This window comes from Aquila chrysaetos, chromosome 8, assembly GCF_900496995.4.
Source record: "Aquila chrysaetos chrysaetos chromosome 8, bAquChr1.4, whole genome shotgun sequence".
Taxonomy (NCBI): Eukaryota; Metazoa; Chordata; class Aves; order Accipitriformes; family Accipitridae; genus Aquila; species Aquila chrysaetos.
The window spans coordinates 20,361,215-20,374,771 of record NC_044011.1 but is presented as its reverse complement, the minus strand read 5'-3'; the positions used below and the strand labels follow the sequence as shown (position 1 = coordinate 20,374,771).

Below are 13,557 nucleotides of genomic sequence, written 5' to 3'. Positions count from 1 at the left end.
GGAAGGGAAATAAATTACATGTTTACTAGATTGGGATGTAACTACATTGCTCTCTAGTGGCTGTCCAGCAGAAAGGACATACTTACAAAAACTCGCTGAGACTTGTTTCTAGCTCTGCTAACAGAGCCCTGCCGCGGCCAAGGTGCTCTCTAAGCACTGTGCTTAGAGAGAATAAGTGTATTGGCTTATGTCATATAGTCCATCATGAGGCTGGAGGTCTGCTAGATGAAAAATAACCTGGGCATGACGGAGAATTTGTTCTGCAGATTCCCATGCTACATAGTAGCACTGTTAGGACCGCTGAGAAGTCATACCCGAGGAAGCAGGGGAAGAGAAAATTTACTGAGGCACAAACGCGAGGCCAGGTTTTCCTTTGTCTAAGAGGCAACTTTCTGCAGTGTGTTGTCAGGCTCACAGCTTTGGCTAACTAGTTCGGGTGGCCCAATAGTACATCAGAACTGTGTGATACAATCCTAGATTTCTGTCTTTTTAAAAGGACTAATATCTGATACAGCCTATGTGTCTGTCAGGTAATTGCTGAAAATAATTATCAATTAGAGAAAAGTTATACTGCAATTTTCAGTGGAAACTAGAGGTTACCTCCATGGCAGAGGCTTAACACGGGAAAGAGCAAGGACCAGGGAGGTTTTACTTCTGTTCGCAGAAGCGCTGTGTTAAAGTACGTAAGTACTTGCCTAGTCCTTTCAGGATTTTCTTCTCCAGCTTTTGCTCCTTGCTGCAGCTGGGATCCTTTGCTCTGGAAGCATCCCCAGGAGCCAGCTTCTCTTTCTCACTCTCCTCATTTGCATCCTCGTACTCCGCATCCTCCACGCTGCCCGGCTCTCCCTTTTCAGGTCTGTCGGCTCCCGTAGCGGCACTTTCCCTTCTCCATCAGGCTCACGGCAGACCCGTATGTTTTAATAATGTCTTCCAGCTGCCGGCTCAGCTCCTCCGAGATGTCGCACACGGCTGCTTCGGGCCGGGGGCTCGGCTGCTCCGTGGGGGCTGGAGCAGGGGGCTGGGAGCTGGGGGCAGCTTTCTCCCCGCTCTGCCCCTGTACGTCATGCCCAGGCGAGGTGGGAGACTGGTCATTCTCCATGCTTGGTGTGGTACCTGACAGCAAACAAATGGAGGGTTAATTTAAAAGCACATGAAATTAGTCTTCTAGCTGTTAGGGAAGCTCGGCCAGCACATGAGTGATTTTGTGTGGAATTTGGGATGGCAGCCCGTCTGTTGGCTCTGGCTTGATAAATATGTCGCACTTAAACAAACAACCAAGGTGATTTGCCTGCAGGGAGAAAAGCAAATTATATACTTTCCAAGAGGAAAAGCCTGCCCAAAGCTAGTACTTAAAATCAAAACCTCTTATTCCCATTGCCAGCGATAACACACGAAATGACACCCAACTCATTTATACCATTTCCCTCCCTGAACATACTATTTGCTACATGTTTACTTTTCTTGACCTGTTTACCTGCAATGCTGGTTACTGATATGGGCAGCTTCACTTCAGAGCTGCATCAGTTTCATTTCCTATTTCTCCCCCATTGGCACATCTTAAGTCAATAATCATGAAAAAGGAATATTTTAAATGAAATCAGTGCACCGAAAATTGCACTGTGCTCTTGGAGGGCCCAGCGTGGTGCTTGATCTACAAAAAGCCTGGCTGGGCACTGTCACAATAATGGCAAAGAATAAGATAAACAGCTATAAACCACTCTTCTCTTGTACTTGCTGCGTGCTGCTGACAGCTTGTTTGACAAAATACAAAATACGGAATAAATCACAGCGAAGAAAAACCAACCAGGCGTAACATGGGTTGATAGTCCGTGTTGTTTTCTAGGGTGAATTTCAGCTAATTTGTTCCCAATTTGCAAAGGGAAGCTTTTGTTTTCCCATGTCGTTGAGCAGCTGCACTCAGCCAGGTGAATACAGAGCCTCCAACGTATCTGTGTTCCTCTGGAGACTGCTCCGGCTTCCCCAGGACCTGGCAATGAGGGTGTCAGTGAGAGCATCCTGGGCACCTGCTCCCAGCTCCTGCAAGGTGTAGGCCAGCAGAAACAGCATCTCTGACTGCGTGCGGCTGGAAAACTCAGTGTAGAAAGGCTCCTTCTTTCTCAGAGTGCCAGCAGAGCTGCTGTCACCACTGCATTGCCCTCAGGAGGTAGTGCAGAGGCGCAGGGTGCACAGCTGGGTCTCGCCCTGCAACTAGCATCCCTTTAATGATACGATTTACAATGGTGCCAGTGGGGAATGAAGAAAGGAAGAAGATTGCTTTCTTCATTCTGTTCCAGTGTCTGAGGTGGTTGCTTTCTTATTTTTTAAAAGACAACTTGTTTTGAAAACATGGAGCTAACTGGGAAGCATTTTCTTCCCTGTTCAGTTGGCCGTTAACGTCTATCTTCTGTGGTGTCTAAATTCCTACAGCTTTCAAAATCATAAACTAACTTGGCCAAGGGCAGTATATGATAAGAGAGATGTAATTTATTGTAATACACGACCCAGTGTTTGTTATTAAACTCTCCCCACTCACAGCGATGTTTGGAAGTACGGTGATGGCCATCGCTAAGGCAATGTTTTTCAAGATTTGATTGTCTAGCTATTTGACTGGGCTTACAGAGAAGATAGATAGTCAAATATTATGGTTTACCATCTCTCAAGCAAATAATTGAAAACTCTGAGTGAGGCTCAGGATGTGCTTGAAAACTGTTAGCTATAAATCCATGCCCCTGCATTCCTCCCACAGGTACAACTCGCCAGCAGGAACGGTTTGGGAAGGCAGCTGGACCTGGTCTCACAGACCCTGTTAGACAGACGCATCCCATTCTTTCCTTCCTGCTTGTGGCATGGCCATTATATCACTGCACAGTGATTGTAAAATTATATCTGTCTGATTGTATGTCGTATTTAGTTTATTTTATATTGAAGGATTAGGCTACATGTGCAATTTATTTAAATAATTCCAGATAGCATGAATTTTAGGCTGCAGTTTATGATCTTGTTTTAACTAGAGTTAATTGACTGCCAATTAATTCAAGGTCAGTAAGATTATTGTAAATGCTAAGCTAGAAGCTCCACAAAATATGTGTTTATCTCTGACATGTTCAGACTAGTGTTTACAATTGTATTAATTAATTTGAGCTAATTGGCAATTGGCGATCAATCAGCTAGAAAACCCAGGATCACCAACGCTTGTCTAGACAGAACAAAAGTCTCACAAAGTATATCCCCAATTTAAACTAGCTATTTTTGTAATACTTTCATCACAGAAGGAGAACAGGATTACTAAATGCTCCATTTCCAAATATGAATTTCTCTTCCGACTATCTCCCGCTCTTTCTAAGATGGCACAAGTTGACGCGGTTCTCACTGCACCCTGACTCTCTCTCTTGGCTGCCTCCCAACTCCCAGCTGCATCGCTCATGGAGCGGCACCATCCAGCTAAAGGCTTCCTCCTATGTGAATCATGAAGCATGCCTGCAAACACAGTAGGCTTTAAATCCACAGCGGCGATCGATTTATGCACGGTGTTTCTCAGTAATAAGGGAAGAACACGGGTGAATGAAAGAGAAACTGGATGTTTGGAATCAAGGACACAAGATGTTTAAAAGCTGGCCTTGCAGGAAATCTTCCCTAACATACCTTCCTGGCTAGAAAGGAATTAGTTATAATCAGTCTCTGAAACCATGGCAATTCACATCTGTTGAGGTTCAGGCCACCATTCTGGAACAGTGAGGAGGCAGGAACCACAGAAATACTCAGTGATGAACCTTTAACCCAAGGTGCCCACCTGCTGGGTCATACTGGGGTTTGTATTTACACACACAAATAAATATTTTAATGTTTTATTCCATTCTTCTTCAGGCTAAACCAGAGGTCTCATAACTACTTTCAAGCACAACCAAAATGCCTGTTAAGCCGTCTGTACTTTGTTTTTCATAACGGCTTCCACAATGTCATGGAGTTTATATTTAGGGAGACAGGGCAGCTATCATCTGCTGAGAGCAGCCCACTTACAGCCTTTGATGCTGGGAGATTTTACTGCAGTTGGCCCCAGTCCTCCTCGTGCTCCAGCCTGTTTAACCTTGATGTACATCAGGGATTCTTCCTTATCAGGCCATAAAAGACTTTTGGCGCCAATCTCAGCAAGACCAAAAGTGTTTACATTATACGCTATCTTAGACACAGTAAAGCCTAAAAATTAGGTGACTGAGCCCAGAAGAGGAATTCCTTGGTTCCTTTAGGAATTTTAGACTTGCCCAATTTTAGACCTCCACCTCTTGAGGTCTGCGACTCCTACTACCATTACTGTTGCCTCCAGACACCTGAATTTCCAACACGGCCTTATCCTGTTTTATGGCGAGGGGGAGGACTGACCAGTTATCTGACTGAGTCTGAGCACTGCATCTTGTTTACTCTTTTCCTCCTGCGCTCCCAAATCCCAGACCTGTTCTACAGCCCTGAGGTCAGTATCTTTTGTGGCCCTGGTGTTTTGGATGGAAGCTTGATCCCAGACACTTGTGGTTGCTGCCTACGGGTAGTCACTCTGGTCCTCCTCTCCTCCAGTGGGAAACACCCCCGAGAGCCAGAGGGTGTTCCTGCCTCCCCACTGCGGGAGCGGCTCCTCTCCATTCTCCTCCTTCCTCCATTAAAAACTTGGGATAACCCAGGAGAGCAACAGACCACCCTGGGGCACGGGTGACCTCCAGTCTCAGGTGGGAGGTGACAGACACCAGTCCCAGGCTAACGCCTTTCTGTAGGAGGACTCGTGGCTATGCCTGCCGTCCCACAGTGAGGTTGGTGCTTGGGGCAGCAGCAGTCGGCGGTTGGCCCCAAAGGCACAAAACAGGGCTGAGCACACAGCACAGCCACAGCTGCACTTAGAGGCAACAGAAAAAGGTGTGCTGCTAAGCTCAGTCTGGTAAAGGGCTGAGTTTGTTTGTCTCTGACCACATCCCTTAACATTTCACATTTACGGCACGATTTGCCTTCACTGTGCTTTGCAATCAGCCAGTACCTCTGAAGTAAAAGGTCAGTCGGCAAGAGCCAGCGCCTGATTTAGCAGAGCTGCAATAGCCTTCCCTCTGCTGCTGGGAAAACCATCCCCTGTGTGCTGGGCTGCGTCAGCCTGCCTCTCGCACCGCTGGAGCGGACACTGCTGCCGAGGCACTGTCCTGGCAGGAGCAAAGCACAAAATAAACGTCGTCTTCTTAGCTTCTCTTGCAGAATGTCTTGCATGCTGTTGCAGAGTTTTGTTTATCTTTTTTAAACAGAGCGCTTCCCCTTCCTTCTCACGGGAATTGCTTCCTCCTTCCCTTCTTGCAGCTTGAACTTCTGGAGGGTTTACAAACTGGTCTATATTTAGCTCTTGCCTCCCCATGTATCCAGCAGAAGGACACATGGCACCTGCTCTGCAGCCAGGAGTTATTTTAAGCACTTCTAAAATGGGTAATGGTATTTAGCACTTTATGCTCAAAATTCACATACACACACAATTCTCTAAACCAAAGTGTTCCATACACTTACACCAGCCAGCATATGCTGATAAACTCTGACTTTTTGCCTCAGCATAACACCAGATTGAACATAACACCTCAAAGCAGCACATATTAAACTCTGGAATGGCCCACACTACTGTAGCTCCAATTACCCTCCAGAAAAATACGAGTGCCTTGTTATAGCCTAGACACTGTCCTATGTATTACTTCAGAAAGCAGTGATAAAATCAGCTTTATCAACTACATGCTACATTTTAATAGCTTTATGATTTACACACAGTTTTCTAGTACAAAACTGAACAAAGGTTTGGAGGCTTCATGGCAGGTTTCCATACAAGCATGGAAAGAACCAGACTCAGAGACTTTCTGAAGTCTCATGTGGCACCTGAGTCTTGATCACTTATTGTTGTAGCAAACCAGCCATGGCCCCTAGTCTCACTTAAAGGCAAGCTCTACCAAAGTCAGCTTAAATCTTTTTGATCACTCTTTAGAGAAGCATTTCTTACTTTCACCAATAGCCTTAGATACTCACCTCTTTTCCTCACACATCACACAGTGCCCAGGCTTTTAAGGCTATTCCTAGAAAATGTGGGCTGACAGTCCCAAAGGGAAGTACTTAGATTAAAACCCTTGCACCATGCCACCAAGCAGTGACAGCAAGGAAGCTGTTCATCAGACTTACCAGAGCAAAGAGAAGAGCTGAGCAGAGAAAAAAAGTCAGGCAGAAAGCTCAGACAAGGGCACGCCAGCAGCAGGACACTGGTACTGTAATCCTGCCACCGAGGGAAGAGGGACGGGAAGACTAAGCGACGGGGGAAGGACAGAATGACACAGCAGGAGCAAACACGGCGGAGACTGAATGCGCGCTTTGCAGGGGACAGGCTCTGATAGGCGAGCAGGGAGGCTGCCTGCTAGCTGGCAGTGTAAGCCAGCTATGTTGGTGCTCTGACAGAGATAGCATGAGAGATTAAAGACTCGGGCCCTCAGAAAGAGAAAATAAAGGAGGGATTCATACACGGCTGCTACCCTTGAAAGTTAAGTCTTAATCCTTCAATGGCTTGACACTTTGCACTGCATGAAATTTGTCTGTATTGACTATGGATTGGTCAAACTTGGTCTAATTTTTCTGTCTGCACCAGAAAGACCAGGATGGCTTTCCATAATGTCAGCTCGCAGCTGTGACTGCCCTTTGCAACCTGGGATTTGGGCAGGATTTGTTAAAACCCAGACTGATTCTTAATCATAGACTCACTGGCTGGAAGGGACCACAGGAGGTCTTCAGTTCAACCTCTTGCTCAAAGCAAGCTCATGCTGTGAGCTTAGACCTGGTCTCTCAGGACTTTATATTAGTCTTAAAAACCTCCGAGGATGGAGACTGCATGACCTCTCTGGGAAGTCTGTTCTCCTGCCCAATGTCCTCGTGGTGGAGAAATTTCTCCTTATACCTAGCCTGAACTTCCCCTGTTCCAACTTGTGCCCATTGCCTCCTGTCTTCCCACCTTACACCCCTACGAAGAGCCTATCTCTGTCTTCTTGATAATCTCCTCATAGGTACTGTGGGGCTGCAGTTAGGGGCTCTCAAAGCTGTCTCTTCTCCAGGCTGAACATCCCACTTCCCCCAACCTCTCCGCATGGGACAAGTGTTCCAGCCCCAGCCACCACGGTGCCCCTCCAGTGAATTGACCAGCTTCTCCCACGAGGGCAGCAATGCTAATGGAGATGGCTGGTATAGCTGTCCCCCTGATCCCAGTAGCTCCCAAACAAATGTTCTTGTTGCTGCCAAGGTAACCTCTCTGACCTACTTCTTGCACGTTACTGTACTGGCTCACGTTGGCCCAAAGTCGTTTATACAAACAAGCAGAGCACTCCCCAGGGAGCTCAGCTGAACGCTGTTTATCCAGCAACTAGCATCTCCCACTTCTGTGACCCACAAGCCACTCAGGCAGCATCTTGAGATGCCAGATGGCCTCAGGACCATCTGCTGCCCACTCCCTAGAGAGAGATGTAGGTCAGTTTAATGCACAAATATGCAAACAACTGAGAAGTGATAGGCTGGTAGCGGAAGTGGCAGCCAGTGCTATAAGAAGGGAAATAGGACTTTGGCTCCAGTGAAAAATAATAATGCTTAGAACAACATTAGGAGGAAAAACACATATAAGGTACAATGTTTTGGAGTAAGCCCTCAAATGGACCCATTCTTGCATGGCACTAGAGCATCCAGAAATGTTTTGCACCAGATTTACGAGGGATATATGAAAAAACAGTACTGGGCAGTTCAGTATCAAGAAGTACTGGCTCAGAAATAGTCCATATGTTAGCAGCATCCCAGACTTTCACTGGAGAGGACTAAAGGTCCTGCGACATTTGTGAAGATAGTGTCTGTGGGGCAGAAAGAACATATGTGGGGTGGTTTCTCATTAATCTTATTTATCTACTTGGAAAAGGCAGCTCATACTATCTGTGGATGCATAGGCATTGCAGCTTAACAAAAAATCAGTTCTTCAAATCTTCTTCAGACACTGGTGGTGGTTTGGTAGTGCTCCTAAGAAAGTCACAGATTTAAGGATAATGAAAGGCAGTTTGCAAGGTGGGGGGCTGCTTCTGTGAATCTTTTGGAGGGGTTTGGAAACTGGCTGGATGTGTTTTGAGAGAAGATAAAGCTCTGGGGTTGTTTGTGACAGGGCAGAGCGAGCCAGCAGAATACCAGTGAAGATAAGAGTGCTTGTGTGGGCTCCTTGTGCTCCTCCTGTTTTGACTGGAGAATTCTCCTGTTCCAGTCCCCTGTTCATTTTTCTTTTGAAATAAAATCAGCTCCAGGGTTTCTGAGATCAAAACGCACACCTGAGCTACCAAGGAGCTAAGCGACAGCTGAGTTGCAGAAAGTTACTCCAGCATATCCTCACTCCTTGGCAAACACAAGGCAAGACACGTTCAGCTTTGCCTTCTTTCACTGGGGCTAAAGCTATTACGTGTTAGCTCATTTTTGCAACAGACTGACAGCATGCACACAGACCCTTATTGCAGCTCAAATGACATGCAAGGATTCACTAGGCAGTGGGAACCTGGTCATGTCCTTGAGACGTGAGAACGTACTGATAACAGGAAATTAGCTGGGGTCATCATTGTAAAAACTAGCTACAAGAAATGCAAAGCTACATGTTCTGAATTGCTCCTAAATATGCAAGTAAAGAAAACAGTCTCTGGTACAGTCAGGGAACACAAAGGAGCAGATAAAAGCAGTGTTCCTGAGTACGTGGGCAGTATGCCTGTGTAGCTCCAAAAGATTAAAAGGGGCTGGATTTTGGCCTGTGAATTGAAACAACCACGTTAAGAATGGAAAAGGAAACTCAGACTGAGAAATTCAGAGGAGCGTGTTGAAACTGCCATGCCGGCAATTTACATGCTGAGGACAACCGACCGACTGGCATTGGGACTCTGCACGCTGGGATGGTTGCATCTGGGAAGCTGAGGAGACAGCTGGCTGAAAACACTCTCTGTGAAACCTGCACTGCTTCTGAGGTTTCTGCTTTTGCAATGCTTTGGGCATTTCATGTCCCTGTTTAGGGGAAAAGAAAGAAAAGCTTTCTCTAATCCATGAGAAAAAAGGAGAAATGTACCTTCCTCATATTAAAGCTAGACCACTCTTTGAGACTTTGCTGTTACAAGGCTGAATTTATTTTTCAGTTGTGTTCAGTTGTGAGCTTGATTGCATATCCATAACCCTACACTCCTTGTTGTGCAGTGGCATTTCAGCTGAGGTCATTGGTAATGTTACACAGAAATTGCCTGTTTCTGGATTAAACATAATCATAAGCAGCATACATCTACTGAAGACATAGGCTTTGCAGGGGGAAAAAAAAAAAAAACTAGTAAGTAAATTTCTACCTATATTTATCACTTGCTCTATATGATATTCAATGCATTCAGTCTCACCAAGCGGAAGAATAAGTTCATCACTAAGTCAATGCTATTGAAGCTTTTGGGTTTTCTTCCTATCTTTTTCTGACGTATTTTTCCCTTTCTTTCCCCAGGCCATTTTCCTCAACTGCAACATTCAGCTCTCACCTGCTGATGCTCTCCCCCCTCCCTCAAGTGCTAATGTCATTGGCATTGAAACAGTTACTTACAGGGTTTTTGTGTATTCTTTTTGTGTGCCATGGGAAGGTTTAGGCGAAAGACCCGATGGTTCAGGTTTAGAGTCTGTCTCTCAAATGCTCAAGGGCTTTAAAAAATGCAGACTGTCTGAAGGCAATACTGTGTTGGTTAAAAGCACTTTAAAAAGTTTTGAGGGTTTCTTTTTCACCACAAGCAAAGGCAAGCCTTAATTCTTCTTCCACCCAAGTGAAAGCTTAATTTCTCCAGAAGCCCTAATATCCCCTGGAAGCCATACAGACTGATTTGGCCTGCAGGCCAGTCTCTTGGCAGAAGGTGAAGAGGCTGGGGAGGGTCTCCTGCCTTCTGCACTGTCCAGAAAAGAGCTGTCTGCACCCCTCTGCAAATTGTAGCTGCTGTGCTCCATGAGACCCTGCTTGCCAGCAGCACAAGAAAATCTGGAGACAACAATTCCTGGTCCTGTCATACACGGGGATGTAAACTGAAGTGGACTGCCGTAGTCTGCCACTTCAGTGCCAGATCTGTATCAGTGAGAGCACCATTTTTGGATTCTAGCACAGAAGCCCCACTAAGAACCTGCAGGAGTACTTCACGACTTTCCTGCTGAACAGGTTTTGGTTTATTTTTGGAAAGATACAAGTCTTTCAAATTATATTGTACCTGGGCAGAACCAATTCCTTTAGTACCATTACCTCAGTCAATTATATTGGAAATAAAATTGATCCATTCTGTTTAAATATGTACCATAATATACTTATGCCATTACATAATTATATAATATACTTACAACATGATAATATATAGTAGCAAGCAGACATGTAAGGTATATAATGAAAGTATAGCACGTATGAAGAATTTAGAAATGCTTGTAACGTAAAACATATAATTAGAATTTAGAAAGAACACTCATAAAGGTCTTGAGACACAGAAGCACAGTGAGCTATGAGCAGTGGTCTAGAAGTCAGAAGCTTGCTGAGTCCAGCAGCGTTTCCCTGCAGTGGGCAGCTACAGCTGAACCAGTGTTGGGACACTCCTATGAGGTCCCAATGCAAAGTCTGTCAAGACTGATGTCCACTGGGTTTAATTTACTTCAATAGAAATGTCGTAAACATCTGGGCCAATCAGACATTTTGCATGGTGACCTCTGGGGAATCATTTCTCTTTTGCTTAGTCCCGTGTCAGTGAAAAAAAAAAGGGGGAAAAATAACATATTTGCATTTATTTGCATACACAAAGCAGGTGTTCCACACTGCATCAATTTTCTACAGACTTCCTAGCTCCAAATCAATCTCAAAAGGGTTGGGAGGTTATGATTTGCCTTCTAATAAGATTTTATGGCCTGAAGGTTTTGTCATATACCTAAGGTTTGCCAGCTTTTTTTCTTCTACAGCTCAAAGATCCTGGCTACAAATGGCAGTTAATAACGCAGCCAAATTAGCTGACACAGAAAATCCCAATAGGCAACAGACTTAACTATTTTAAGCAAATAATTTAATTCTTAATCTACATCAGTAAGAATACAATTTCTGAATTTTAGCAAGGAAACCACTCTAAGAATCTGGAGGAATTCCCCACGGTTTGCTACTGAACAGTTTTTGATTTATTCTTGGAAAGATTCAAGTCTTTTGAAACCTTAAGAGCAAGCAAAATCAATTATCAGGGTTTCAATTTTCTCCAGGCAATTTCCACCGCTTCAGCTTGCCCAAGAGATAGACTCTTCATAAATACATTATGCTATGTGCTATTTGAAGAATTTGGCAAAGTGGAGAATAGCTTCACTTGAAAAATCACACATAAGGTAAAGGAATCCCTCAGGTGAGGCATCCAGTCACACCTGAATGCATCTCTGCAGTTTGGAAACAACTCTTCTCCAATATATACAGGTAATTTATTGGGAAGGAAAAGAAAAGTATTAGCTGTTTCCAGTTATTCTGGTAGTGCAGTGAAGTTACTGTTGATTTACACCATTATAAGTGAACATAAAATCTAGCATGAAACTTCAAAAAGGTACTGAATCCTGAAACAGTCTTTTTTTAAGCTAATTTAATTTTAAAATGATGCTCCTCTAGCTAGAAATGATCTTCTATCAACAGACTGTGGGAACAGAGTTGGGCCAAGTCAACTGTCAACCCTGGACATTTTGTGAACCTGCCAGGGGAAATCTCTGGGCCCAGTTCAGATGTGATCATGCTGTAAATCACATATCAGGAGTAATTTGGAAGTCTTTTAAATGCCAGTGGTACATTGGTCAAGGGTGAGCTGTAGAGATTATCTATTCCAGTAAGATAATGTAAACTGACTTGCTTTGTATGATATAGCTTTTTGTCTTTCCTTCCCTTTTCTAGCACCTTCCATTTGCTAGTAATGTTCACTTGCATCAGTTTCATTATCAATATGCAACATTTTTTTTTAGATTGCTGCTAGAGCTGCTTGTAAAAATTAGAAATGGAAAAGACTTATTAAAGGCTCAGTCCTGCAGCTGCTCCGTGTGTGGAACTGCCATTGATTTCCCAAGCAGCACCTGCTGGTGAGCAGCACAGAGAATAAAGCAAATTAGAAATTGAAGGCTAGCTCTCTCAGCTCTACGGGCTGTACATGGGCGGTAAAGCATCTCGTAATTGGAGCCAAACATCTTTCTCTGGAAAGGACAAGGTCCAAATTCTGCTGACAATCATAAGTAAGCTGAGGGGGGCGGGGGACTGAGCAACACTGAGGTTATGACTAACCTGTCTAAGACTACAGGAGGGAAGAATAGGGACTGACACAATGGGAACAACACAGATGGAGGTAACACTTAAACAACGCTTGAAAATGAGGGGGACATTTGTGCTGAAAGATAAAGACATGTAGAAAGAAAGGGGGAAATAAGAGAGACAGTGATAGTGAAATAAGTCCTAATGAGAACCTTATTCTATAGGATAATGACAGGGTGGCTGATGAATCCTTAGTTCAGAAGGAACCACGCGGTGATCTGCAGAGCTGGCAGCGCTACTGTGTGATGTCTAAAACTGCTGCTGATGTAAACACCAATGACCTATTTTAAGACATGCGTGGAAAGAGAATCACTACATGGAAAACGCAAAAGGATGCAAAAGGTATACTGGCATTAACAGATCAAAACTGTGAAACGGTGCTAATTGGATTTTTTTATAAGGGTTTTCTAGCTGTCTAGGTAGAGTGACCTTATTAAACATAACAATGTTAGGGGGACCAAATGAGTAAAGAAGAAAATAAAACCCCAGAGATGAAAGGATGAATAAAGAAAAGATCAGGTGAGAGAGACTTTCATATTTTACTAAGCTGAAAGACAAATACAACAGGTGGCACCAATGTCACCAATTTGTTAGAACATAGTAAATCTTCCTTTTGTGTACATAAAAAGCCTATGCAAGTCATATTTATTGTGAAAAGCAAATGGGTCTCTAATTTAGATCCTGGACTTGAATAGGAGTATACAAACAGATATATGCACAGTATTTAGACTTAGGTATCTTCAGATGTGTCTCCAAAACTCTACTACTACTACTACTACAAATTTAAAAAGTGTTTTTCCTCTAATGGCACTCTAAAAGAGAGGATGGGTTAGATTGCAGTGCTTCTCAATAGCCTCAGAGCAGTTACATAATTTGGAGACTCCCAAACCAGGTGGAGAATGGGGAACTGCTGAACCAGGGAAAAATCAACTTTTTAGCATCCTCCTTGGGATCAGAGAGAACAATTCTAGTTCACTTGGATGCTCTGAAATCATCATCAGTCAATCTGTAATATTGTCTGTGTTCCTATAGCATTGCAAGATACATCACTAGTTACTGTTTACCTATTAATGATTTTTTTCTTTGGCTATTAGTTCTGTTTTCTGCGCCCAAAATGTATTTTACTACAAATCATGGTTATCTGTGGTTAAAATATTTAAACCAAGCTTTTAGAATTAAAGATGTAGGAACAA

The 13,557-nt window shown here is 43.9% G+C and overlaps 1 protein-coding gene across 1 annotated transcript in view; it reads right to left on the bottom strand.

Annotated features, from left to right (window-relative positions):
* The window catches only part of TXLNB (taxilin beta), a 44,987-nt gene extending 38,655 nt beyond the window's left edge, over positions 1-6,332 (bottom strand). Inside the window, 3 exon segments of the mRNA XM_030023058.1 lie at positions 696-882; positions 884-1,113; positions 6,181-6,332. Of these exon segments, the coding sequence (XP_029878918.1) occupies positions 696-882; positions 884-1,099 (403 nt within the window). The 5' untranslated portion in view covers positions 1,100-1,113; positions 6,181-6,332.
* Between the last annotated feature and the right edge of the window lie 7,225 nt (positions 6,333-13,557).